The sequence below is a fragment of the Zalophus californianus genome, chromosome 9 (genome assembly GCF_009762305.2).
Source record: "Zalophus californianus isolate mZalCal1 chromosome 9, mZalCal1.pri.v2, whole genome shotgun sequence".
Classification (NCBI taxonomy): domain Eukaryota; kingdom Metazoa; phylum Chordata; class Mammalia; order Carnivora; family Otariidae; genus Zalophus; species Zalophus californianus.
Window position 1 is genome coordinate 69,448,740 of NC_045603.1, and position 25,168 is coordinate 69,473,907.

The 25,168-nt window shown below is 33.5% G+C and overlaps 1 protein-coding gene across 2 annotated transcripts in view; it reads left to right on the forward strand.

The window, feature by feature from the left end:
- ADAMTS20 (ADAM metallopeptidase with thrombospondin type 1 motif 20) overlaps window positions 1–25,168 on the forward strand; it is a 176,641-nt gene that overhangs the window by 96,418 nt on the left and 55,055 nt on the right. The window contains exons 25-29 of one of the 2 annotated variants that reach the window (XM_027591605.2): window positions 316–480; window positions 589–879; window positions 1,550–1,711; window positions 3,145–3,321; window positions 7,995–8,042. In XM_027591605.2, coding sequence (XP_027447406.1) covers window positions 316–480; window positions 589–879; window positions 1,550–1,711; window positions 3,145–3,321; window positions 7,995–8,042 — 843 coding nt within the window. The remainder of the gene's footprint in view (window positions 1–315; window positions 481–588; window positions 880–1,549; window positions 1,712–3,144; window positions 3,322–7,994; window positions 8,043–25,168) is intronic. The other variant, XM_027591604.2, reaches the window with a different exon arrangement.

Here is a 25,168-nt window from a genome sequence, read left to right on the forward strand (position 1 = left end):
ATGGGATCATATCGACCCTGTTAGATGTTTAAAGTTATTTAAAATAAGATTGTCTCATAAAATGTTTCTTGAATCTTTATAGCAAATAATAATCAGTATTCCAAGAGGTTGAGTAGTATCTTATTCTCATTGCAAATATAGGATCCGAACTGAGTGGGGTATTCATTGCCCTGTCTTTATTTGACTCAGAAGTGAAACCAAGTGATATCATTTAAAATCTTTTTTCAAGAAACTTCATGTTTTAGAAATTTGAGCAAAAGCTACCTGAGAGAGTTACTGTGTAACACTTTAGTTTAATCCTTTTTTTTTTTTAAGTGCTCTGTGTCTTGTGGACGAGGTAATCAAGCGCGCTATGTAAGTTGTCGTGATGCTTACAATGGAATAGCAGATGAATCCTATTGTGCCCATTTACCCCGACCTGCTGAAGTATCTGTCTGTTTTAACCCTTGTGGAGAGTGGCAAACTGGGAATTGGTCACCTGTAAGTATTTTTATGAGAAAAAATAAATTAAAAAGTTTAAATATACTTGATATTTAGTATAATAATGTAACTTATTACATTATAAATGTTGCCTAAATTTGTGATCAGTGTTCAGCTTCCTGTGGCCATGGGAAAACAACGCGACAAGTTTTATGCATCAACTACCATCAGCCAATTAATGAGAATTACTGTGACCCTGCAGTTCGCCCTTTGATAGAACAAGAATGTAACCTGGCAGCCTGCCCACCCATGAACAGTCACTTTCCAAGTTCCTCTGAGCAGCCGAGCCATTTTCCAGGCAGGAATTTTCCATTAACTCACAAACCAGAAGATCATCAAAATCAGGGGGTCCATCCGTCAATCAGAGGAAACCAATGGAGAACAGGACCATGGGGATCAGTAAGTCATCTTTATTGAGTTATATTAATTCTGTAATTTTGTTATATTATAGCCTTTTAATAGATATGTATGTAATGACATCAAATACTTTTAATGCTAAATTTATCTGAAGATCAACAGTTTAAATCTTAAAAGGATTAAGTGATTTTTGATGCAGATGGTAAGTCCCCAGAGTTCTTATTGAACTATACACTAATGTGATATTATGATTACAGAAGAATGCACTTAAAAACAATCTGATTAGAGTCCATTATAATAAAAAAAGAATTTTTTAAGAGGTTAAGACTGCAAATGTTTATTAAAAAAAAAAACCTAGAAATTACTGTAATAGTGCAGTAGGCGGGTGTAAAACCATGAAACTACAAAAGGTTCAATTGTAGCTCTTATTTTACAGAAAAGTTGAGACAAAGAAAAACAATATCAAAGTTAAGTGACTTCATCTTTTTTTGCTTCCTTTCTACTTAACACTTAGGACAGGGCTGAATTGACTCTTGCAAACTTTACTATTTCACCTTTCATCGACAAATTCTAATACACTCCTGTTTTTGGCAGATTATTCCAATGAGGGGAATTTCAGCAGGGGGAGTTTGCATCTGAGTCCAAACACTGATTTTTTCCCCACTATGTAATTTCATGATGTGGCATCCACAGTTTGTTTTATCCTCATCAGTGTTCCAGCAGCTGTGCGGGAGGCGTCCAGCACAGGGTTGTGGTCTGCCAGGATGAAAATGGACAGACTGCCAGTTACTGCGATGCAGCCTCCAGGCCCCCAGAGGCCAAGCGCTGTGACTCAGGTCCTTGTCCGCGGTGGAACTATGGAAGCTGGGGAGAAGTAAGTCCTAATGTTTTCTAAACTTGTGGAGCTGATGAATCTCTGAAGACTGAAAGTTAAGTACTTCACACTGTTACTGTGGGATAATCTTACTGCATGATACTACACAGAAAGGTTTTATTTTTAGGAAAATCTTGTTCTTTTAATAGACCATCTTGGTATAAATCACTCCTGTGTGATAGGAAACACTCCAGATTTTTTAACAGAATCTAATATGCTGGCCAGTATGTCTGTGAACCCCTAATGCCTCTCTAAAATTAGTATATTATTGTTTTCTTAGAAAATTTGGTTGATATAAAGATAGAAAATTAGATTAATATATAGCCATGCTGATATCCTATTACTGAGCCATTCATGTGGTGAATTTTCTAAGCAGATAGTTGTCAATTATCAAGCACTTCATGTCCTGGCATTCTTCTAGACACTGGGGATATGAAGATAATTTTTAAAGTAGTTCTCATGAATACTAATTCCACCTATACTGTGCATGAGAAAGAACAAGAAAGATTTATACTGGCTTTGGATGAATAAAATCAACTAATTTAGTCAAATATTTTTGCTTAATGATTTTTAGTATATATTTTCTCATAGAGCATTTGGAAATCCTTGTGTAAAGATACACTTCTGACTAGGTGCTATTAAATACCAAGTCCATTTTAAAAATGTTCTTTTACAGTTTCCAAAATGGAAATGACATTTTTACTCCTGAGATTAGGCAAGCTCATTGTAAAAATTGAAATGATACGAAAAATTATGAAGAGATAAGAACTTTTAACATTTGATACATTTCCTTCCAGACTTTGGTCTTGTGTGGATTCCACAAATAGATTCACATTACATAGGCTGCTTTGCCACCCACCGCTTTCATGTAACGCATACTGAACATTTTCTCCTGTTTATCAATTTAGGTCTATCTTTTTTTTTTTTTTTAGATTTTATTTATTTATTTGAGAGACAGAGAATGAGAGAGAGAGCACATGAGAGGGGGGAGGGTCAGAGGGCGAAGCAGACTCCCTGCCGAGCAGAGAGCCCGATGTGGGACTCGATCCAGGGACTCCAGGATCATGACCTGAGCCGAAGGCAGTCGCTTAACCAACTGAGCCACCCAGGCGCCCAATTTAGGTCTATCTTACTAGCTTTCGTGAATACCCAGGAAGCTGTTGATAGGTTATCATAAATTAGGGAGTTAATACTTATTACTTAAGTAAATCCGTTTTATTTGACTTGTCTATCTTACAGATCCTTGGTATCTTACTGAAACATGGTACTAATTCTCAAAATTTTGTGTAGTTTTTTTTTTTTTTTAATAATAGAACTTAAACTTTTTTACCCAGGAAGAAAATTCTAGCATTAATACTTATGTATTAGACATTGAATAAAGCAATATAATACTGTCTTTAAAACCACATAGTTTTGAATTTTCTTATTTTTAGTGTACACAAACATGTGGAGGAGGAATAAAGTCAAGATTCGTAATATGTCAATTTCCCAATGGCCAAATGTCACAAGAGCAAAACTGTGAAATCTTAAACAAGCCACCTAGTGTGGTACAATGTCATGTGCATGCTTGCCCTGATGAGGTGACATGGCATCGGGGACCATGGAAATCGGTACGGTAGTAGTAGTATTTTTGCCTGTTTTGTTTTGTTTTACTGTGCCCCCTTTAATCGCTTGTTTGTAAATTGTGGTACACACTATATCTTCCAATTTTTTTATTTTAAGCAGATTACTGGCCATCTTGGTTCGTGGTATTAAATTTGATAGTTTGGAAGAAGAATCCATTCAATTTCAAGTACTGTACTATAAATAATAGTTTTATATGTATTTATTTTTTATAAGTAATATTGAATCATAGCACTATTCTAATGGATATATTTTTCTCCAGTACATCTTTGGCTTGTCCTCTAATTGTAAATGTTTGACTATACACATTTGTATATAATGTTAACATTGTGCTTGTTACAATGGCAAATTAAGGCTGTGTCTTGTTTAAGTGTATAACTGTATGTGGCTTTTGTCTGTCAATGTCTAGTAACTGATCCAAAAGCAAATAACATTCTATAAAACTTTTTTTTATCATTGTTAAACTTAGTATCTTGTTTGGAAATGTGAAAATATTAAAAGAGAAATTTAAAGTGAATTGTTTACAGTTTGTTACATACATCATGGAAAATATTTATATAGTAATTTATATGAATATTTCTTCACTGTGTGGAGTTACTCTGTTTTGGGGATGTTTTAATTTATTTTTTTGGAGCCATAGACAAAATTCATTAAGTATTGTTCATTATTGATTAATTTAGTATATTTCAAATATCCAGGCTTTGAAGAATAATTAATATATAAATATGTTGACATTAGCTTGTTGGTCACTTTTGATATTTTAAATCCTAAACAACCAAGTACACTTTTTCCATGAAAAACGGATGTCTATTTATAATTTATAAAGTTATACAGTTCTTTATTTGGAAAACAATTATAACTCTGGCTTTATAACCAAACCTGATGCCTGCACTTGGTTTGCTTTTCCCAAGTCAAAGCTTTACATTGTGATGTAAACCTAAGTTTCAAACTCCTGCTGTTTGATGAGTAAGTCAAGTTCTAGTCAGGCTGAAATGCATCTCTATAGTCAGCATGACTGATAGAAAACAAAAGGAAATTGTAACTTTATGGAAGGATCCTAAATTGCTACATCACTTTGTTGGAACTAACAAAAAACATATTTTGCCATAGAAAACATTCACATATTAATAAAATATTGACCATCTATATCCTAGGCACTGTGCTACAGAAATTAAAAAAAAAAAAAAGACCTATTTCTTACTCCTGTGGAGTTTTATAGCCTAGCTGGAGAGATTTTTGAGTAGGAACTCAACTATAAAAAATACCCTTTTTTGTTAGCCATCTTACACTGAAAATTCACTTTTTCTTTACTAGATCTGTTACATTGTCTTTCACTTTTTTGGCTGTAGTTTGCAAACCTGGTTCTTAATAAGGCTATGGATTGCTTTCTTGGAGTTTTATCCCAATTAGGAAGGCAAACTCCTGACCACTTAGAGGATTACATTGTAATGGCATTTGTTTCTGAGCACAAAAGTTTTATTTTCTTACTCATTCATCAATTCATTAATTCATAAAGCATTAAACATTTGTGCTAGGTATCAAAATACCTAAAATTGTTTCAATCGTATTTTCTATTTCAGGAGTCAGCAGACTATGGCCCATGGACCAAATCTGGCCTATTGCTTATTTTTGTAATAATTTTGTAAGTTTCATGGGAACACTTTTTTTTTTTTAGGTATTATCTATGGCTGCTTTTGATACTACAGTTATTGCAATAGAGAACTTAAAGCCTGAAATATTTACAATTTGGCCCTTTTGGGAAAAGTTTGCCGACCCCTTATTTAATAAACATGATGCTTTTAAATTTAGCATAAAATTTAACTTAAAATTATATAAATTTAAATAAATAACTTAAAATTATAGACTATTAGAATTACAAATATTCATTTGGGGTCATTTTTAGATGTTTTTGATATTTTAAAAACATAAGGTTTATCAACCTTCTCCACATATTCACTAGGGTATTTAGACAATTTTTTTCCAGTTTTGAGATATACTTGGTGTGTAACATTGTGTAAGTTTGAGGTGTACAGTGTCACACAATGTTTATATATGGTGTTGGAAGGTATCTAGTACTATATTCGAATATATTCGTGTCATGCTCTTGATATGTAAATGATATTGTAAGTGAAAAGAACCTGAATGTTCAGTAAAGTTCTGTGTATAGATAACTTTTTCAATCTCACAAAAACCAATAACCAAGAAAATGACCGCAGTTACAAAATAGTAACACAGAAGTACACAAGTCTTCATTGTTTACTACATGCCTGTTCCGAAAGGAGCTCATTGAATAATTCAGTCTTTGCACTAGTGAGGACCTGTAATGTCTTTTTTTTTTTTTTTCCACAAATTGAAGGTGAAATTTTAAAAATCACAATGTTTATATCAGAGTTTTTGCAAACTTATTTATTCACTTTTTATAGGTATAAAGTACATATATATTAAAGTGCCTGGATTTTTTTATTATATGAAGAATTTTATTCCTTAAATTAGCCTTTTATATTAAAAGGGTTTAAGGGATCTGAAGTTTTTCTTGTGGTTGTTAAAACTAGATATAACCTTTTACCTCTTTGTGTTGCTACATATTAGCCAAACTTCAGAATACCTCTTATTAACATATCAGATTAATAGTCTTTCAAGGGTAACTTTAATTTCAGCAGATCCTACTCACTAGGTTAGAAAATTACAAATGTGTGTGTATGTATACATATACATATATGAACAACATGAAATCTCAAACATTTCATTTTAAAGCAGAATTATAAAGTGTTAAATCATTAAAATGTAACTAGGAAGAAAGTTGTAAATATACATTTAAATTTTCTCTATCTTGTGGAAAATCTTGTAATAATTTATAAGCATGATTAAGGAAATAAACCTTAACCTATGTCTGTTAACTTAATGACTGTATTTTTGTGATTAGTCAATGTGAAATGACTGTATTTTAACCCTTGTTTATTAATGACATGTGTTGTGGCTTTGTGCTTTGCATAATACATATGTATGTTGTATTTTTACTACTTGGATCAATACCTAAAATGTTTTAAATCCCTCAACAGATCCTGTATTGTAATGAATCCCTCTTTTCTCTTGGTGCTGTTTTTATTAAATTAACAAACTATTAATTTCTTATTAAACATTTAATTGCTGAGTAGTGTGTTTTCATAATTTGAGTATTTAAGCTATTATTATATTTTAAATCCATTAGAAACTAACATTCATGTTTAAAAACATAAGTTCTACTGTTTAGATATCAATTTTAAATACTAGAAAAATTTATATTATATAACAATAAAAATCTATGATGTAAACTGATTTATTGGTAAGGTAAAAGTTCATGACCAAGGTAGTCTTTAAAAGGTGAGTAGAGTGCTTGCTTCGGCAGCACATATACTAAAAGGTGAGTAAAAGTTTTATTTTTCTCTTCCTTCTCATATATACTAAGGAACATTACCTAAGTAATCAAACAGTTCTAGCAAATGCTCATTAAGTAAATTTATAATAATTTATTTTCCCATTAAGTCTCATTTAGCTGATTCATTTTCCTAAATGCTTTTATTCTCTACCTAGAATGCAATCATGTTTGGTAAGAAAATGTGTATTCCATTGTGTTCTGGGGTTAATGATGATCCCAGAGATTTAAAGAGCATTTTTTTTTTCCATTAAGAATTGTTTTTCCTCCAAAAATGAGAAAATTCATTTTAAAAAATGAAAGCTTGATACTTGAATCTTCTGGATTCTAGTGCTTTCCCCAAAGTGTTTCTTTTTAAAATGTATATACATAGGCACTATACTAAATCTCTATGGAATGCAACAAACAAACACTTTTAGCAATGAGCATGTGGTAGCAGCATACACCTGGTAAATCTGCAGTTTGTCACCTTCACAGTTTTGTGTAACAAAAGAACATTGAAGGTCTGAACTCGGGTAGGGAGGCTCCTTCCACTGTAGCTCTCACTGAGGATGAAATGCACTTGGGAAGAAACTTGTTACTGCCTCTGTTGCTCATAGGGCCAGGAGCAGCCAGGGAGGACGGTAATGTGTGGGGAAATGGTTTCAAGAAACTGTCAGTTCTTTGTGGAGTGTAGAACTCAGTAAAACTATTTATAGTAATAAGTTTTCTTAAATTTGGAAAAGTTATACATAACCATAGTAAAAAGCTGGAAATCTATTTTATTCCTAATTTATCATAGTTTCACATACCTTATTAGTAAGTATTGAACTAATGTTTCCACTTATTTGTTACTCTTTCTATAAGTACATCCATTGACTCTCCCGAAGTTGAGCGTCCCTTGCATGTTAGGCATTGTGCACTGGATAAATCAGGCACAATCCCTGTGTACAAGAAGTTTGCAGTTAAGTGATGAATGTACTAAGTAGATGGTCAGAATGCAAAATGGGAGTTCTCTCTGATTTCAGTAACCATATGATTTATAATATTGAGGACTCATAATACTGGGACCTTAATAGGTTGTAATTATCCAAGAATTAGTAATGAGGATGGTATTGACAACACAATAATTCTGCCAGTAGATTTTTCTAGAAAGCCTAAACTAGTAGAATCTATTCCATTTTAACCTGGCAAGAGAGGATTGGTGTCCCGAGTCCCTGTGCTAGAATAGTTTTTTGCATAATTGCAGCATCTTCCTCCTTTATGTAGGTGGATTTCATGTCTCACCAAAAAGAACACGGACCAAGATATATGATGGTATGAAAGTAATTTTGGAGATACAAATGGAACTTGCAGGTTTGAAATGTAAAACCTAGGAAAAATTTAGATAATATACTGATGAGATCATAAGAGACTTGTGTGTTATATTGAATGAAGTTAGAATGTTAAATCTAAAATAAACTCAGTGTGAAATGGCAATATGCCATGTTTTTCTTTATGCATCTATATTAAAATGGACATGTTTCTATGGTAATTCTCTTCCCAGACAATGCTTGAGAATTTTTAAGAATCTCTGGAAATAGATTTTTAGATGTTTTATAACCACATATTCTCAGTATTCTACAATATTTCTGGACTCAGTGATGATCCTATTTCTGTAGGATATATAGGCATTGTTAATATTCATTTAGATACCCTAATTTTTCTGTCACCTTTCAGTAGTTTGAGAAAACCATTTTAGTTCCTATATAATCACAGGAACAACAAAGACTTTGGCATTAATCTTGTGAAGCCTGACATTTTCTAGATAGTTGATTTCTAATCTTTTGATCATAGATAACATTTCTCAACATGTTTTGAACATGTCCCCTTTTTATATTTAGACATTACAAGCTAATATATAAATGATTTATGAAACAAACATGAATTAGAATATTTTTTAATGAATAATTTCTTACTGAACTGTGATAGTCTCATTTTTTAAAAGTGGTAGGATAATGGGGACTAAGGAGTGCACTTGCTGTGATGAACGCTGGGTGAGGTGTGGAAGTGTTGAATCACTAGAGTGTACACCTGAAACTAATAGAACAGTTAACTAGGGGCGCCTGGGTGGCTCAGTCGTTAAGCATCTGCCTTCAGCTCAGGTCGTGAACCCAGAATCCTGGGATCGAGCCCCGCATCAGGCTCCCTGCTCAGCGGGAAGCCTGCTTCTCCCTCTCCCACTCCCCCTGCTTGTGTTCCCTCTCTCGCTGTGTCTCTCTCTGTCAAATAAATCTTTTAAAAAAAAAAACAGTTAACTATACTGGAATTAAAAATTTTTTAAAAAGGTAGGATGGCGTTTCATTAGCTTTGAAAATCTTGGTTCAACACTGTCCTAGCAGTTTAAAAATCTCATTTATCCCAATTTGTCATTTAAGTAGCTTCCATAGCTGAAAAAATTACCACACGAAAATACCTCCATATAGAAAAGTTTATCACTGGGTGTTCCTGTTGTAGATTAGTAACTGATTTTTAAATCCAATTACCAATTATACAAAAAAAATCATTGAAACTTGTGTGACAAATTTCCATTTTCCACGATGTCATTCAGTTACTGAAAATTACTAGAAAGATATATTTTCAGGTTTGTAATTTTTCTTGCTGTATAGTTGACACACAATGTTACATTAATTTCAGGTGTATGGCATAGTGATTCTACAGCTCTATACACTATGCTATGCTCCCCACAAGTGTAGCTACCATCTGTCACCATACAATGCTATTATACCATTGACTTTATATCCCTGTGCTATACCTTTCATCCCCCATGACTTATTCATCCCATAACTGGAAGCCTATACCCACTTCCCTTCACCCATTTTGCCCCTCCCTCCACAGGCAACCACCAGTTTATCCTCTATATTTATAGGTCTGTTTCTGTTAGTTTTCCTATTAAGATTCCATGTATAAGTGAAATCATATTTGTCCTTATTTCACTTGGAGGGACCCAGAGGGTATCATGCTATGTTGTCACAAATGGCAAGATCTCATCCTTTTTATGATTAATATTCCATGTGTATATATACCACCTCTTTCTCCATTCATCTATCAATGGACACTTAAGTTGCTTTTATATATTGGTTATTGTAAATAATTCTGCAACAAAGTTTGGGTGCATATAGCCTTTCAAATTAGTGTTTTCATTTGGGGGGATATAAATATCAGTAGTGGAATAACCAGATCATATGGTAGTTCTCGCTTTAATTTCTTAAGGACCCTCTATGCTGTTTTCCACAGTGGCTGCATCAGTTTACGTTCCCACTAGCAGTGCACGAGAGTTCCTTTTTCTCCATATCCTTAGCAACACTTCTTGTCTGTTTGATGCTAGTCATTTTGATAAGTATAAGGTGAAATCCTATTGTGGTTTTGATTTGCATTTCCCTGATGATTAGTGATAGCGAACATCTTTTCGTATGCCTGTTGGTCATCTTTGGAAAAATGTCTATTCAGGTCCTCTGCCCATTTTTAATCAGATTATTTTTTTTGGTGTGTAACTTTATATATTTATATTTTAACAGATAGTGTTAAAACTCAATGAAACTTTGAAAGATTTGGAAGCCATTTAAATAGTTTTGTTTCAAAGCTTTAAAAATACACATGTGAAAGTTTTGATAGTTGATACATTGTTTATGGTAACAAAATCACATAATACTAGAAACACTTCCAAGTGTTTAAAAATGTTCTAAGAAGTAGTTTCCAGTTTGTTTCCCGGAGTCCATAGTCTCTCATGGTTCATCTCTCCCTCTGATTCCGCCCCCCTTCATTTTTCCCTTCCTTCTAATGTCCTCCATGCTATTCCTTATTTCCACAAATAAGTGAAACCATATGATAATTGTCTTTCTCTGTTTGACTTATTTCACTTAGAACAATCTCCTCCAGTTCCATCCATGTTGATGCAAAAAAAAAAAAACAAAATCTTTCCCAAACCATTGCTGTCTCATCTACTCTTAAGGGTCTCCTTTAAAGAAGATGTTATGGGTCTACTTTTTAAAGTATTAGGTATTACACTCATTATAGAAAAAAATGGAACAAGCCTCTTTTTGTAATGGAAAAGTTAGCAATTCATCTTTATGAGCCCATTTGATAATTTGAACATAACCAGCAAAACTCTGAGCCTGAAACGAAAAAAGTTGTGTCACTCATTAGAGTATTGAGTCTATACATTTAATCCATTTATCTTCCTAAGTGGACATACATTAATTGATTGCAGTTGGTACACAAAGTGGAATGGCAGAGTAATGATCTCAATCAGGATACCTAAAGTATGTGTCAGGTTAGCATAAAAACCCATATGGTAAAGCTTATTTTAGATAAACATAAATATAAAATTCTTTTAAGAAATTCTGTTGGTACTACATTGAATCACCTTGCCACCTCTGAGAGAGACTTTTGAAAAACTGATTTAGAACCTCATAGACTTCTATGAGGCATAAAAGTTTAGTATCCTCTCTAAAACCTCGAGCTACAGTTAAGATTGGAATTATCTAATTTATTTTCATAGATACCATCTGCTTCCTGGTTGTCAAGAGAACAAAGTTGAGAAAAGATTGTTCTTAAATTCCTGCACCAATTTATCTCAATCCTAAATCCAGCAGGATATGTTTAAGGATAAGGTACTTTATCACATCATATTGTAATATGACCTTTGCATTAAGTCTCATATCATGATACACATATATTTGTGAGAATTAGCTGAAATATTGCAAAGTTTTTGGTAAGCCACATAAATTCATTACCAGTTAACTGGGTTCTGAAGTGATCCTCTAAGACCATTCTGAACGACTTTTATTTTCCTGGACTTCTGATATTTTGCAGTTGTGACCCAGAGAAACTCAGACTTTGGAAGTAACTATGAAGGCAATGGTAGTCACTGAACTGCCAAAAAAAAAAAAAAAATCCACCGATCTACTTGAGATCATTAAGAACCTTCCTATATCAGGCACTGGGCTAGGATTTGTAGAAAACTAAAGAATGACATATTCTCCTCAAAGTACTCACAGTTCAGGGGAAATTAAATATACACACAAATAACAAGGCAGAAACATGTCATGGAAGTCAGAGAAAGTATGCCTTCAGTTGCAGGAACTTGAAAAGATTTATGGAGGAGAATGCATTGGCCATGATGGATAGAACTTGAGTTGGGGTGGAAGACCATTCCCTAGCAAAACCAGAGACCAAAAAAGTGGTTCATCTTGATTAATACAAATTGGTTTGTGAGAGACATGGGGTGAGCATAAGTTTAGAAATATGACTTGGGCAGTCAGAGAAAGACAAATACCATATGATTTCACTCACATGTGGAATTTAAGAAAACAAATGTACATGGGCGGTGCGGGGTAGGAAGAGGAAAACCAAGAAACAGACTCTTAACTATGGGAAAACTGATGGTTAACAAAAGGGAGGTGGGTGGGGGTGGGTTAAATAGGTGATGGGGATTAAGGAGAGGTGTTGATGATGAGCACTGGGTGTTGTAAGTACACCTGAAATTAATATTACACTGTATGTTAACTGAAATTTAAATAACTTGAAGAAAAAGTTATGACTTGGGGTCATATCAAGGAGGATTAATAAGGATCATGCTTAAGAGATTTTTAAAAATTTAAAAATTCTGAATATATATTAACCATTAAAATTTTGGAGTGGGTGTTAAAGCTGAGTTTTAGGAAGATTATTAGGCAATTCTCATAAGATATAAGCACATTGAAAATGACAGCCTGGAGATGGGGAGTCCAAGAAGGGTCTCTTCTTAAAGTTAAGGGTGATGATTTAGGGACCATTCAGTTATTCACATATTTATAGTTATAACACTTAAATTGTGGAGTAGAAGCAGCCAGGAGGGGTATTGGTGGGACTATTTTTGGTCAAGAGGTGAGGTGGCATTTGGAGATGGAAGGAAAAGATATACAAGAGAACATCCTGTCAAGAGCTTTATTGTCAAGAGAATAAAGTTGAGAAAAGTCATGATGGAAGCTTTTGAGATCAATTAAGTTTGGACAATGAGTCAAGGTTAATCTGGAGTACTAGCATTACAAACTGCAGTTTGATGGTGCATAAACTGGTTTTACATTAGTATTACATAAGGGAATGTAATCCTGATTTTACCAAGAGAAATGTAAACTTCCGTTTACCAGAAGAATTTGGAGAGAGATCATTATTCTTAAGCCTGCTGCAATATACATACTAAGTTTATCCTAGATCTTGTGGTTAGGAGTAAGCATTGTGGTAGTAGAATGCCTAGGTTTGAGTTCATGGAAGGAACTTTGGCAAATTAATATTTCTAAGATTTTGCTTTCTTGGAATAAAAACAATGACTACCTAAAGAGAACATTTTTTCGGGTTAAATGGAACAGTAGTTAAGGTGGTTAGCATTACGGCCTATTACATAGAGGCTTGGTGTATTTTGCTTATTATCACTTATCCAAGAATTCTCTCTTCAAGGAGCTGAAAACCCAAGTAGCATATTAGGCTGATAACACACTGAACTATCTGAAACAAGATCTACTGAAGAAAGTTATACTCTAGTATAAAGAGAAATCAATTTGGACTGGAGATTTTTTTTTTAAGTAAACTTTTATGGAAATATTATATCCAGCAAAATTTCAAATCAAAGTCACAGTTCAGTGAATTTTCCAAAGTGAACACACTTGTGTAGTCAGCACCCAAACCAAGAATATCAGCACCCTAGAAATTCCTCCATGTACCCCATTGTAGTCACGATCCCCCCACAAGGGTAACCCCTCCTATTCAGCCATCAAATATCATAGATACATTTGCCTGCCTTTGAACTTTATATAAATAGAACTTAGATAATTTGAGAGTCAAAATATTACATCTGTGAAATTCATGTAATTATAGTTTGTCATTGCAATCTAGTAGGAATATACATTGTATGACTTATAAATAAGCAAATATGTTATATGGTTATTCAGTTGAAAAGCATTTAGGATTGTTTTAACTTTGAGACTTACAAATAATGCTGTTAAGAACATGTCTCACATTTGTTTTTTGGCAAGTATGTGTATGCAGATCTTTTGCATATGTAGACAGGAGTTGAATCTTAGTGTATGCATAGGTTTGGGTTTAGTAAATACCCATTTTCTGGGGGTGGTTGATTGAGAATTCTAGTTGTTTCACATCCTTGTCAACACTTGATATTATCAGACTTTTAAATTTTTAATCTCCCTGACTTTCTATTAAACTTACTCAGTAGATATTTACATAGCAGTTACTGTGTGTTAGTGATATTTACAAAGCACTTGGTATGGGGGAGAACAATAGGAATGGATCAGGAGATAAGAGGCATTAGTTATTACATATCGCAGCTAGTAGAGAATAAAAAATACATTTTTGTTGTTTATAGCAGCTTTATTTACAATTGCCAAAAATTGGAAGCATCAAAAATGTCCTTTAGTGATGAATGGATAAATTGTGGTACATCCTGGCAATGGACTTTTATTCAGCACTAAAAAGAAGTGAGTTATCAGACTATAGATGATATGGAGGAAACTTACATGCATATTACATATGAGGCAATAGCCCAAGAGCCGATAACCTTCCCTTGAATATTCCACCAAGACTCTTTGTACTTCCACTCTAGTAGCTGGACATGCCTAGCATCCTGCCAGCTCTGACCTGTTAATAATACCATGGTTAGTTATTTTTTCTGATCCTTTTTTGACTTCTTCCTCATCTCCTCCCACAGTTGTGTAAGGACCAATTCATATAATACAACTCATATTTCATAATATTCATAGTGGTTTTCCTTTCCAGTTTGAAACCTTACAGATACAACATAATTTTAAAACTATGTAGAAAAGGAAGGATATAATTAATAAAAATTAGGGGTTGCAGTAGTCCCTGAAAAAGGAGGGAAGGGTGCTATTGTGAAGGACATGGAAAGTTTTGGACATAATATCTCTGTCTTGACTTGGAAGGTAGATATTTTGTTTCATTTTTGTTTTATTGTTTTTATTTATTTATTTTTAAAGATTTTATTAGAGAAGACAGAGAAAGAACACCAGCAGGGGCAGAGGTAGAGGGAGAGAGAAACAGACTTCCCGCTGAGCAAGGAGCCCAATGTGGGACTTGATCCTAGGACACTGGGATCATGACATGAACCGAAGGCAGATGCTTAACCGACTGAGCCACCCAGGTGCTTGGTTTTATTGTTTTTAAAGCATACATTTTATATATCTTACAACTTGCTGTTCAATACACTGACAGATTGCTGTTGCTTACTATCTGGAAAAAATTTTAATGACTGAATATGAAAGAACCAAGTATAAGGAAAAGCAATGAAAAAACTAATATTGAAGCAAGTTGGAATAATTATTTTAAGACAAAGATTGATTTTTTTAAAGATTTTATTTATTTATTTGACAGAGAGAGTGAGAGAGGGAACACAAGCAGGGGGAGTGGGAGAGGGAGAAGCAGGCTTCCCACTGAGTAGGGAGCCCAATGCGGGGCTGGATCCCAGGACCCCGGGATCATGACCTGAACCAAAGGCAGACACTTAACCAACTGAGCCACCCAGGCGCCCCAGGACAAATAGTGATTTTAATTGGCTCTTAATATGAAGATTTGAAATATAAATGCATTATATTAATAATTAGTAATTATGTAAACTAAATATGAACAAAAAGGCCTTTGAGAATTATAAATTAAAAACATTTTATCAGATAAAAATCTTTGAGTCACATATAAGAATTTTACAGAAGGCTAAAAAAGTTGGCCGTATATAAATGCCTTTCGTTTTTTTAGCTATAAATGTTTTTATTTTTCCTTTCCAAATTTTTATTTAAATTCCAGTTAATATACAATGTAATATTAGTTTCAGGTGTAGAATTTAGTGATTCATCACTTATAACACCCAGTACTCATCACAAGAAGTAGAGATGATTGTCATAATTTATTTTTGAGACAAATGTTCATCTTAATGGATCTTATTTAGTAGCAAATACTATAAATTAGTTCCAAAATATAAATAATTGAAATATTGTATCAAGCAGTTAGATTTCTGTGGAACATAACTTTGGTGCAGTCATTAAAATTGTCAGGAGAACTGAGAGCCTGGGTGGCTCAGTGGTTAAGCGTCTGTCTTCAGCTCAGCTCATGATCCCAGGGTCCTGGGATCGAGTCCTTCATCGGGCTCCCTGCTTGGCAGAGAGCCTGCTTCTCCCTCTCCCACTCCCCCTGCTTGTGTTCCCTCTCTCGCTGTCTCTCTCTCTGTCAAATAAATCAATAAAATCTTTAAAAAAAAATTGTCAGAAGAAGGCCTGCCGAAAGCAGAATCATTTCTGTTACTAGCTTGTAATATTTTTCAAGGTATAAACATATATTTATGGAAGTTTTTTTTCATTATAGATTTTATCTATCATAAACCCAAATATAATATTCGATAGGTAGAACCAGAAAGCATTTTCTATGTTTAATATTCTGTTTGGGATACCATTAAATATAGTGTAAGAATTAAAATGCAAATTATGCTCTCTAAATGGTAATGTACTATATTTTTAGGAGAATGAAAGAATAAAAGTCAATTTGTACTGCCACGTTAAAAAAAATGACTCCCTATTCTGCCACCAGAGAGAGTCCCCATTCTTCCACCTAAGGGAAATTTCTTTAGTGTTGATTCCTGGGCTTTTGGAGGACTTTCACATCTAGTAGTATGGAAGTTAATCAGGCGTGGCTCCTTCCTCACTCCTGAGCATTTCTTCAGTATTAGGGACCAGGCTCAAAAACAGTAGCTCATATGGGCTACTGTCTCCATGCCAGCATTTCTTTGCTGAAATTGGCAAGATTTCAATTTTAGATGAAACTGGGAGGATGCCCTTATCTATGTTGACCCACGGGATACCCCATAGTATCAGAGCAACAACAAAAATTTTGAAGAAAGAGCTCTATTACATGAAGCTTTCCTTTCTGTGTTATTTTTGTAAAACAAAATTCAACTATCTCATTCATATAAAACAGATTGCATATTTAAAAGATCTTTGTATATATTTTCTCATTTTTTTTCTACATGGCATATACTTGTTCAGTAAACATAGATGTGGTTTCTGTTCTTAGGTTTAGAATTCTCATAATTCTTCAACATCTTTAATGTGTGGGTATATTTTGGTAGAAAGTCTAGCTTCTTTTGCTGCCACACAATTTATACATGAAAATCATCCTAATATCCAATTTTGTTATGTTAAGGTATTCCCTTTATTTAGATATGTTAGAGTAAGTCACTTAAGATTATGGTTTATATTGAGAGCTTTGGATATTTTTTTGCATTTTATGAAGTTCAATATAGTCTTCAAATTTGTCATTCGAGCTATGAGAATATTTTATAGTTTGTAAGTCAAAACAGAGAAAACTTATGAGTAAATATCACTTATACATATGGAAATGTTTTTTAATATATTTAATATATTTAATATATTTTTTAATATAGGAAACTTAGGAAAACTCTACAGAACTTTTTAAAAGAGAAATTAGTTGAAAAAATTTTAGCTTGTGGTTAAGATAATAAAAAGATTCTTTCTGGAAGCCTCTTTTCTCAGAAACTAAATTTTTATTCGATAATTCTTAAGAACTAAGGAATAACCTATTTTCCTTCTACCAAAGATGCCCCCATAATCCAGGTATGCAGAAATTAGCAGTTTCTTGGGATGCATGGGTGCCTCAGTTGAGCGTCTGACTCTTGATTTTGACTCAGGTCATGACCTCAGTGTTGTGAGATTAAGCCCCACATCAGGCTCCATGCTGAGCATGGAACCTGCTTAAGATTCTCTCTCTCTCTCCCTCTGCCCTTCTCCCCACCCCCAAGCTCGCTTGCTCTTAAAAAAAAAAAATTACATTTTCTCATTTGAGCAAACAATAGAATTTTTCTAAGTCAACCCATTAAATACATATCTAAAGAGTTAAATTGTGATTCTTAAAATACTTGAAAAACACTGTGGTGTTTCTTTTTTTTTTTCTTTTGGTATCCCATCTTTAAAATTGGGAGAGAATTTCAATTTTCATATTCTACACAAAGCATAAATTCAATTTTCTCAACTGAAGTATACACAGTTTCCATGTCTAACGAATCTTTCTAAAATTGGAGACCATACCACAATACAATATAGCCTACTTCTTTTCAGGAAAACCATATGATTGTTCTTCATTTTGAGCTGAAACCGTTATGTATGAAAGATTCACCTGTAATTCTCATTCTGCACACTGAAGTAAGAATGTATTAAATTCCTCCTCCACAGGACAAATATTTGAAGACAGCTGTTCTTCTGTGTTCCTGGTTAAATATATCTGTTTTAACTCTTTAACCATCCCAAAGTCCTTTGTTATTACTCTCAAAATGTGACATTTAGCATTTCATTTATTAGCAAAATGGTCTAGCTGTAAAGAATATTGCAATCCTTGGTGTGAATGCTGCACCCAATATATACAATATTGCATCAAATTTGTTTTTAGTAGTCACCCAGTTTTTCTTATACTGATCTTACATCAGTATAAACCTATATATGATACTGTCATTAATCATTTTATTTATCCTTAGCAGTAGATAATATTTTTAAGTCAGGGTGTAGAAGTTTGATTTCTATTCTATTTCTTTTCATTGTAGCCTCAATTCATTTACTTTTTAATTCTCATGCCTGACTTTTTTTTGTTAGTTTCAAGTTTTTATTTAAAATCTCATATGTGACTTTTAAATAAGTTCTCTCAACTTCATGTCACAAGTAAATCAGGAAGCATACTTTGTCTTCATAAAATAGCTAATAACTTCCTCCATGACAGGGTGGGCCTAGGGCTTTAGAACATACCTCTAGAGACAACTCTCCAGTTTGACCTTAATCTTCATTAATGAACAAAATATTATTGATTATAATTTTTGAATAGTCTTATTGATGTGACACATGTACATAGTTAAGAGATGGTACTAAAATGTTGATAAAGAAAAAGCTATCTCAGGTTGCAGTCTTTCCTGCCCCAGAAATAATCTTTAAATCCTTCTGTTTTCTGGTATTTGCTTCCATATTTCAAATTAATAGGCTTTTCCTGCTGTTTCTTGTTGCATCGAAAAACATTACCTATTGGTTTCATTTAATAGAGGTTGAGATTTTAATTCTCTTATATAGGCCACTAATCCTATCTTCCAAATAAATTTCAGTTAATAGTGCTCCTTATGCCAGTGTCTATACTGTTGGGCTCTGTTCCTTCCTTATACAACTCTTTAATTTTCCTGGAGTTGATAATACCTTTGTTTAAAAAATTGCTTAGTTTTTTTTAAATGTCCAACCACTAGTGTTCCTTTCAAGTGCCTGAACAGGTATGTAAAATCTCCATGAACATTTTTTCTTAAATACCCAGATATTTCTTTTTTCCTAGATGCCTTGCAGACAGACACCCTCCTCCAAGATAAAATCTTCCTTCTCTGATCTGGCCTGGATGAACTTAACCTTGTTGTCCCATTCTCTCAAAAAGTGAAAGTGGTTTTACTCATCTTCAATTTTGATGACATTTTCTTGCATCAGATATTTCTTTTAAAATTTCCTCTCTCAAACACATTTACACATCTTCCTAAAAAAAGAAAAACAGGAGATAACATTTTTCCATCTTGCAAACCTGAAAAGGTCTTAATCAATCCTCGTATTTGATTAATAATTTGAATGGTTATAGAATTCTAGTTTGAGAATAATTTCCCTCAATTTTTTTCTATAATTTTTATTGAAGTATAATTAGCATACAGTGTTATATTAGTTTCCAGTGTGCAATATAATTCAATAATTCCATACATTACTCAGTGCTCATAACAATAAGTGTACTCTTAATTCTTTTTATCTATTTCACTCATCTCCCCACCCACTGCCCCTCTGGCAACCACCAAGTTTCTGTATTTGAGTGTTTCTTTGTCTGCTTTTTCTTTGTTCATAAATTCCACATAAGAGTGAAATCATATGGTATTTGTCTTTCTGTCTGACTTATTGCACTTAGCATTACATCCATGTTGCTGCAAATGCAAGATCTCATTCATTTTTATAGCTAAGTAAGATTCCATTGTATATATACACAACATCTTTATCCATTCATCTATGGATAGACACTTGGGTTGCTTCCATATCTTGGCAATTGTAAATAATGCAATAAACATAGGGGTGCATACATCTAGTGTGCTATACTTCTCTGTGACTTACTTATTTTGTAATTGGAAGTTCATACCTCTTAACCCCCCTTGTCTCTTTCACCCATCTCCCACTCACTTCCCCTCTGGCGACCACCATTTTGGTTGTATATTTAAAAGTCTGGTGTGGGTTTTTTTTTCTTTGCTTTTTTCTCTTTATCTTTTTTCTTTGTTTTGTTTCTTAAATTCCACATGAGTGAAATAAAAAAAATTTCCCTTGGAATTTTTTAGACATTATCTTCCAGTATTCTGACCTCTTTATTGAGAAATCTGATGATTCTGAATTCTGATCTGTTCTATGTACCATTATCTCTCTATGCTGCTGAAGCTTTTGGTATCTTCATCCCTGTCATTCTAATATTTCATGATGAGGCAACTTTGTGTGTTTAAAATTCAGTTTGCTAGTCATTTTTTAGGCCCCCTTTCATTAAGGAGACATGTTCAGATTTTTTTTTTATAATTTCTATGCAATGGTTTTCTTTATTGAACTCATTCTAGTTGGATATTAGAATTCTTGGATTGATCCTTTCTCATTATATTCTCCTACCTTTGTCATTTGGTTTTACTCAGTGGGAAACTGTCAATATCTAAACCATCTCCTGAGTTATTTTAGTTATGTTTTTAATTACCAGGAGGCTTTTCTTGCATTCTGATTATTTTGGGGTCATAGTAACCTATTCTTATTTCATCATACAGTATTTGCTCTCTTACATTAATTATAGTTTTTGGAGGGGTGATTCTTGATTATCTCTTTAACCTTCATAAGGTGATGGTGTGAATGATTTTCTGCTTTTCCTACCAAAGATTTTCTTCAAAAGTTGATGATTTTCTGCAGCTCATTATTATTTAAAAATAAGGCACTAGAGAATTGATTGGAAACTCTACATTTACATAGAGTTTAGTAACTGATTTTCCCTATAAGTCAATACTTGAAGGTCTGTTCTTTTGGAGACCCAGTTTCTCAGGGAAGGACCCTCTAATACCCTGTCTGCAAGCAAGAATAATATGGGCAGAGAGAGTAAATAAGGGTCAAGAGTTCGATGTGTGGAATTCCACTATTTTTCCTTCAGCGTTCCCAATGCAAAAGCTCCCCCCCCGCACACATTTAACTTCTGCAGAGAAGAAGCCGCTGATCTGGCTAATGAGGAGTGGAAGAGTAGCAGCACCCCTCCTTGCATCCATTGCTGAGCCTCTTGTCTCTGCAGGTGCAAGTTTGTCTTCCTTCATATTGGTCTTCTTCATTCCTTTTATCCTCTTTAGATCTTCCACAGTTATTGAAATCTATTTGATCTGACTTTGTGGGATGAAAAAAACTGATGAAGGGGAGATGAATACATATGGTCACTCCGCCAATTTTACCTGAAACTGGTTAATTTCTTTAACCAGATGTCTATCTGCATTCCCTTCCAGTTTCTCTTCCTTATGCTGACTGTGACTATAATTTAACGTGCATCTGATGTGTTTTTCAGTATCTAGGTAAGCAGAGTTTTTTCCGGGAAAGCAAGATAGACTCTTCCTGGAATTCCATTGGGGTGATTACCATTGAATGAAATCTGAATGTATGAGCCTTGAACAATCCTGTGTTCCATTCAAGTGTTTCATAGAGAAATCCATGTCATTGATTGTATTTTCACCACTTTATATCTCCTCAGGATTAGGAAAGGAAGAAAAAGAAAGGGGAATGGAAGATTAATATTCATTTAGAGAATTGTGTCAAGCACTGTTTTAGGTTATTCATATGTTACCCTTTAATCTCACAACTACCCTGAGGTAGGTATTATTATTGCCACACTCTGAGGAGATAACTGAAGATCAGCAAGGTTAAGCATCTAGCCCAAGGTTGCTCAGCTACTGACAATGGAGATTCAAATGTAGGTGTCCGATTCCAAATCCCATGCCCTTTTATTCTTCTCTGCTTCCAATAGTAAAAGCCAGGAAACCCCACCTGAAACTTGACATAAAGAATTCATTTTTAATCTAATTAAGATAATTTTGAAATTCGCTTAAATTCATTGAAATTAATCCCTAAAATATTCTTGCATCACAACTATTATTACATATGATAAATAGACATAAATATGTCCAATGGATATTGTTCTTTTAATTTCAACTCTGACTTTGTCATATCAAAGCATTCATAGATCTCATTTTTTACTTCTCATCTGAGAATTCTCTGTGCATATTCCTTTTCAGACCTTTATAACCCTACTTGAAAGCAAACTTCTTGGCTTTATTTCTGTTAACTCCCACAACTAGCACAAAAACATTTGTAGAAACTTGAAATGGTAAATCCTGCTAGTCTGCTGGCACTTGATTTTAAGCATTTTGTAAATATTACCATAGTAATGCCTTAAAAGTCAATATTTTTTAAAGGTATGCTTTAGTTGTTTTTCTGATCTTTATCTTTTTATGGTCTACCCACACGGAATAGTTTTCTACTTTGTTCCACCCAGGGAGGCAGATTCTCATGATTCTGGATGTAGGCTCCCAGGGGACAAGAGTGGTGTTTTCATCACAGAATGTGCCGTATGGTCTTACAAAAGTAACGTCCCAGTTGTTGTGATTTGTATAAAGACATTAAGAAAAAGTAAACTTACAATAATGGCCCCAAAAGAATTGTTGAAATTAGTCAAGATTTACATTATTCTCATATTGACAATAACATTTTTTCCTGTTACCATATGATTGCAAAGATTTCTGTTACGCAATGAGTCAAAAACTCTGTTTCAGAACTCTTTAGATGAGTTCCACTTGCTAAACAGATTTTATAGAAGAGTCTGAAGTGTTCATTACCCCTTTATAGTACATACAAACTATACTATTAGAAAGCTAAAAGAATAAATTACACGACTTAAACTAATGACAGTTCTTCCTATTTCTTTTGCTACAGATAGTGTTTACATTTTGAATTAGAATTACTATTTCATACAGCAAAATAAACTCTGGCCATGTTTGTAGTGATTGTTCATTAAATCTTATTACTGAAGAAAACTAACCCAATGATTGAGTATTTTAGTTATCTTTCACTGAGGTGATTTTTCATTCTGATTTTCTAATATTTTATGTGTAGAAAATAATATTATATGATAAGTGAAAATTTCTGTAGCTTACTAGCATTAATTATTGCAACTTTACTTCACGTTTTAAATTTGAAAGTGAAAATAATCACAGAAATTTTCCAAAGCCATAATTTAGAAAATATTAACAATTATCTTATAATAAATTATCTTTAAATAGTACTTCCAATTGAATTAGCCAAATTAATTACACATGAGATAATCATATTAGCTTAGAACTGTAAATTCATTGTGTACATTAAATATATACGTATGTACAATATACATATATATTTAGAAGTAACATTTTAGAACATGAAATAGAAATTAAAATGTTATAATTAGCACAATGATGTGAATGCAAAGAAAGTTTTCTGGATTGGTTTGTTAATAATATATTTCTATGTCCTTTAAGTTGGGACTCAAAACATTTTTGCACATGAATCTGACTTTAAAAAATGTTAAACATCTGGGGTGCCTGGGTGGCTCAGTTGATTAAGCGACTGCCTTCGGCTCAGGTCATGATCCTGGAGTCCAGGGATCGAGCCCCGCATCGAGCCCTGCATCTGGCTACCTGCTCAGCAGGGGGTCTGCTTCTCCCTCTGACCCTCTTCCCTCTCGTGCTCTCTCTCTACCATTCTCGCTCTCTCTCAATAAATAAATAAAAATCTTTATAAAAAATGTTAAACGTCTGAAATTGCAAATTTTAAATTAGAGGCAATGCAATAGAACATGAACTATTTAGGTAGTGATTATTTTTAGGACAAAACGCTATCTTGGTTTATTAAAGCTGCTAGTCAAGAATGTCTGTAACAGGTTAAAAATAATTTTCAAACTCCATTTAACTTCAAAACTCTAAATATAATCTTTCAGGAAATACTATGAATAGGGTCTCTGTTGATAGATTTGGTGTCTTACTTTTTAGTGCACATATGCATTGAATTAAAGGAACAGTAGCAGTACTATTTTACAGAGTTGACATCCTGCTCTTAATATTCATATTTTGTCATTTTTTTGTTTAAACACAGGAATACCCTATTCTAGTATATTCTGGCTATTTATTCTAACCATGTTAATGTTTTACTTCTTTAATAACTGAGGAGAGCTCAATTTAAAATAGTGTTCAACCAATGTGGGGAACACCCCTAATTACTGAGTAATTGTATAAAACTCATACCTAAGGTTTTACTGTAATTGGGCTCTTCTCTTAGATATGGAGGTGTTACTAGCTTGCTGAAGATTTCAAAAACCATGCTGTTCCTGGGGTTCAGATGCAGCCTCTTTATTTTATTTAGAGAATGTTACAGGCTTCTTAGAAGTAAAAAAAAAATAGATAAAACATACATGCATGAATGCATACATACCAGTATTTTATCCCACAAAATATCTAATTTATGGTCTGTCTTGATCTGAAACTATCTTTTCCTTATTATATCATTTCATAGATAAATCTTGTTTTGTAATAGTGTTATAAAGACATTTAACATATAATCACCAAAACATCAAAAAAATTCTCTTGCAAAATAGCTATGGTCAAAATTTTCCATTAAAAAGTTTTAACTTTTTAACTTTACTACAGAAGCATGGGAGCTAAAATGGGAGCTAAATAAACTTCATTGTTCTATTTTGTTTAACAATTTAAGTGTTTAGAATCAACATCTTTCACAAACTGTCAATTCACTCTTCTGTAATATTCTTAACAAACAAAATTATAACCCACACCTCAAATATCAAAAGTAATCTTATTCTGGAATTATGTGCAACTTTAAAAACAAAAATAGACTTGTTCCAGAGTTAATCATATTAGAATGTTTAATTCCAAAACTCCAACTTGGAATTGAAAGTGCCATCCAACCTGCACAATTCTGGAGATTCTACTGCATTTTTAGGGCTTGCAAATTCTACATTTGTTTCAAATGTTTTCTTTTCCTTACAGACACATCTGTCTTTACCTAATTTACAGGAATAGTTCAGGTTACTTGTATTTAACGTTACTACTTTTTTTTTTAACATTTTCTTTTCTTTTTTTTAAAGACTTTATTTATTTATTTGACAGAGAGAGAGAGAATGAGAGAGGGAATACAAGCAGGGGGAGTGGGAGAGGGAGAAGCAGGCTTCCCGCAGAGCAGGGAGCCCAATTAGATTCAGGCTCCATCCCAGGACCCCGGGATCATGACCTGAGC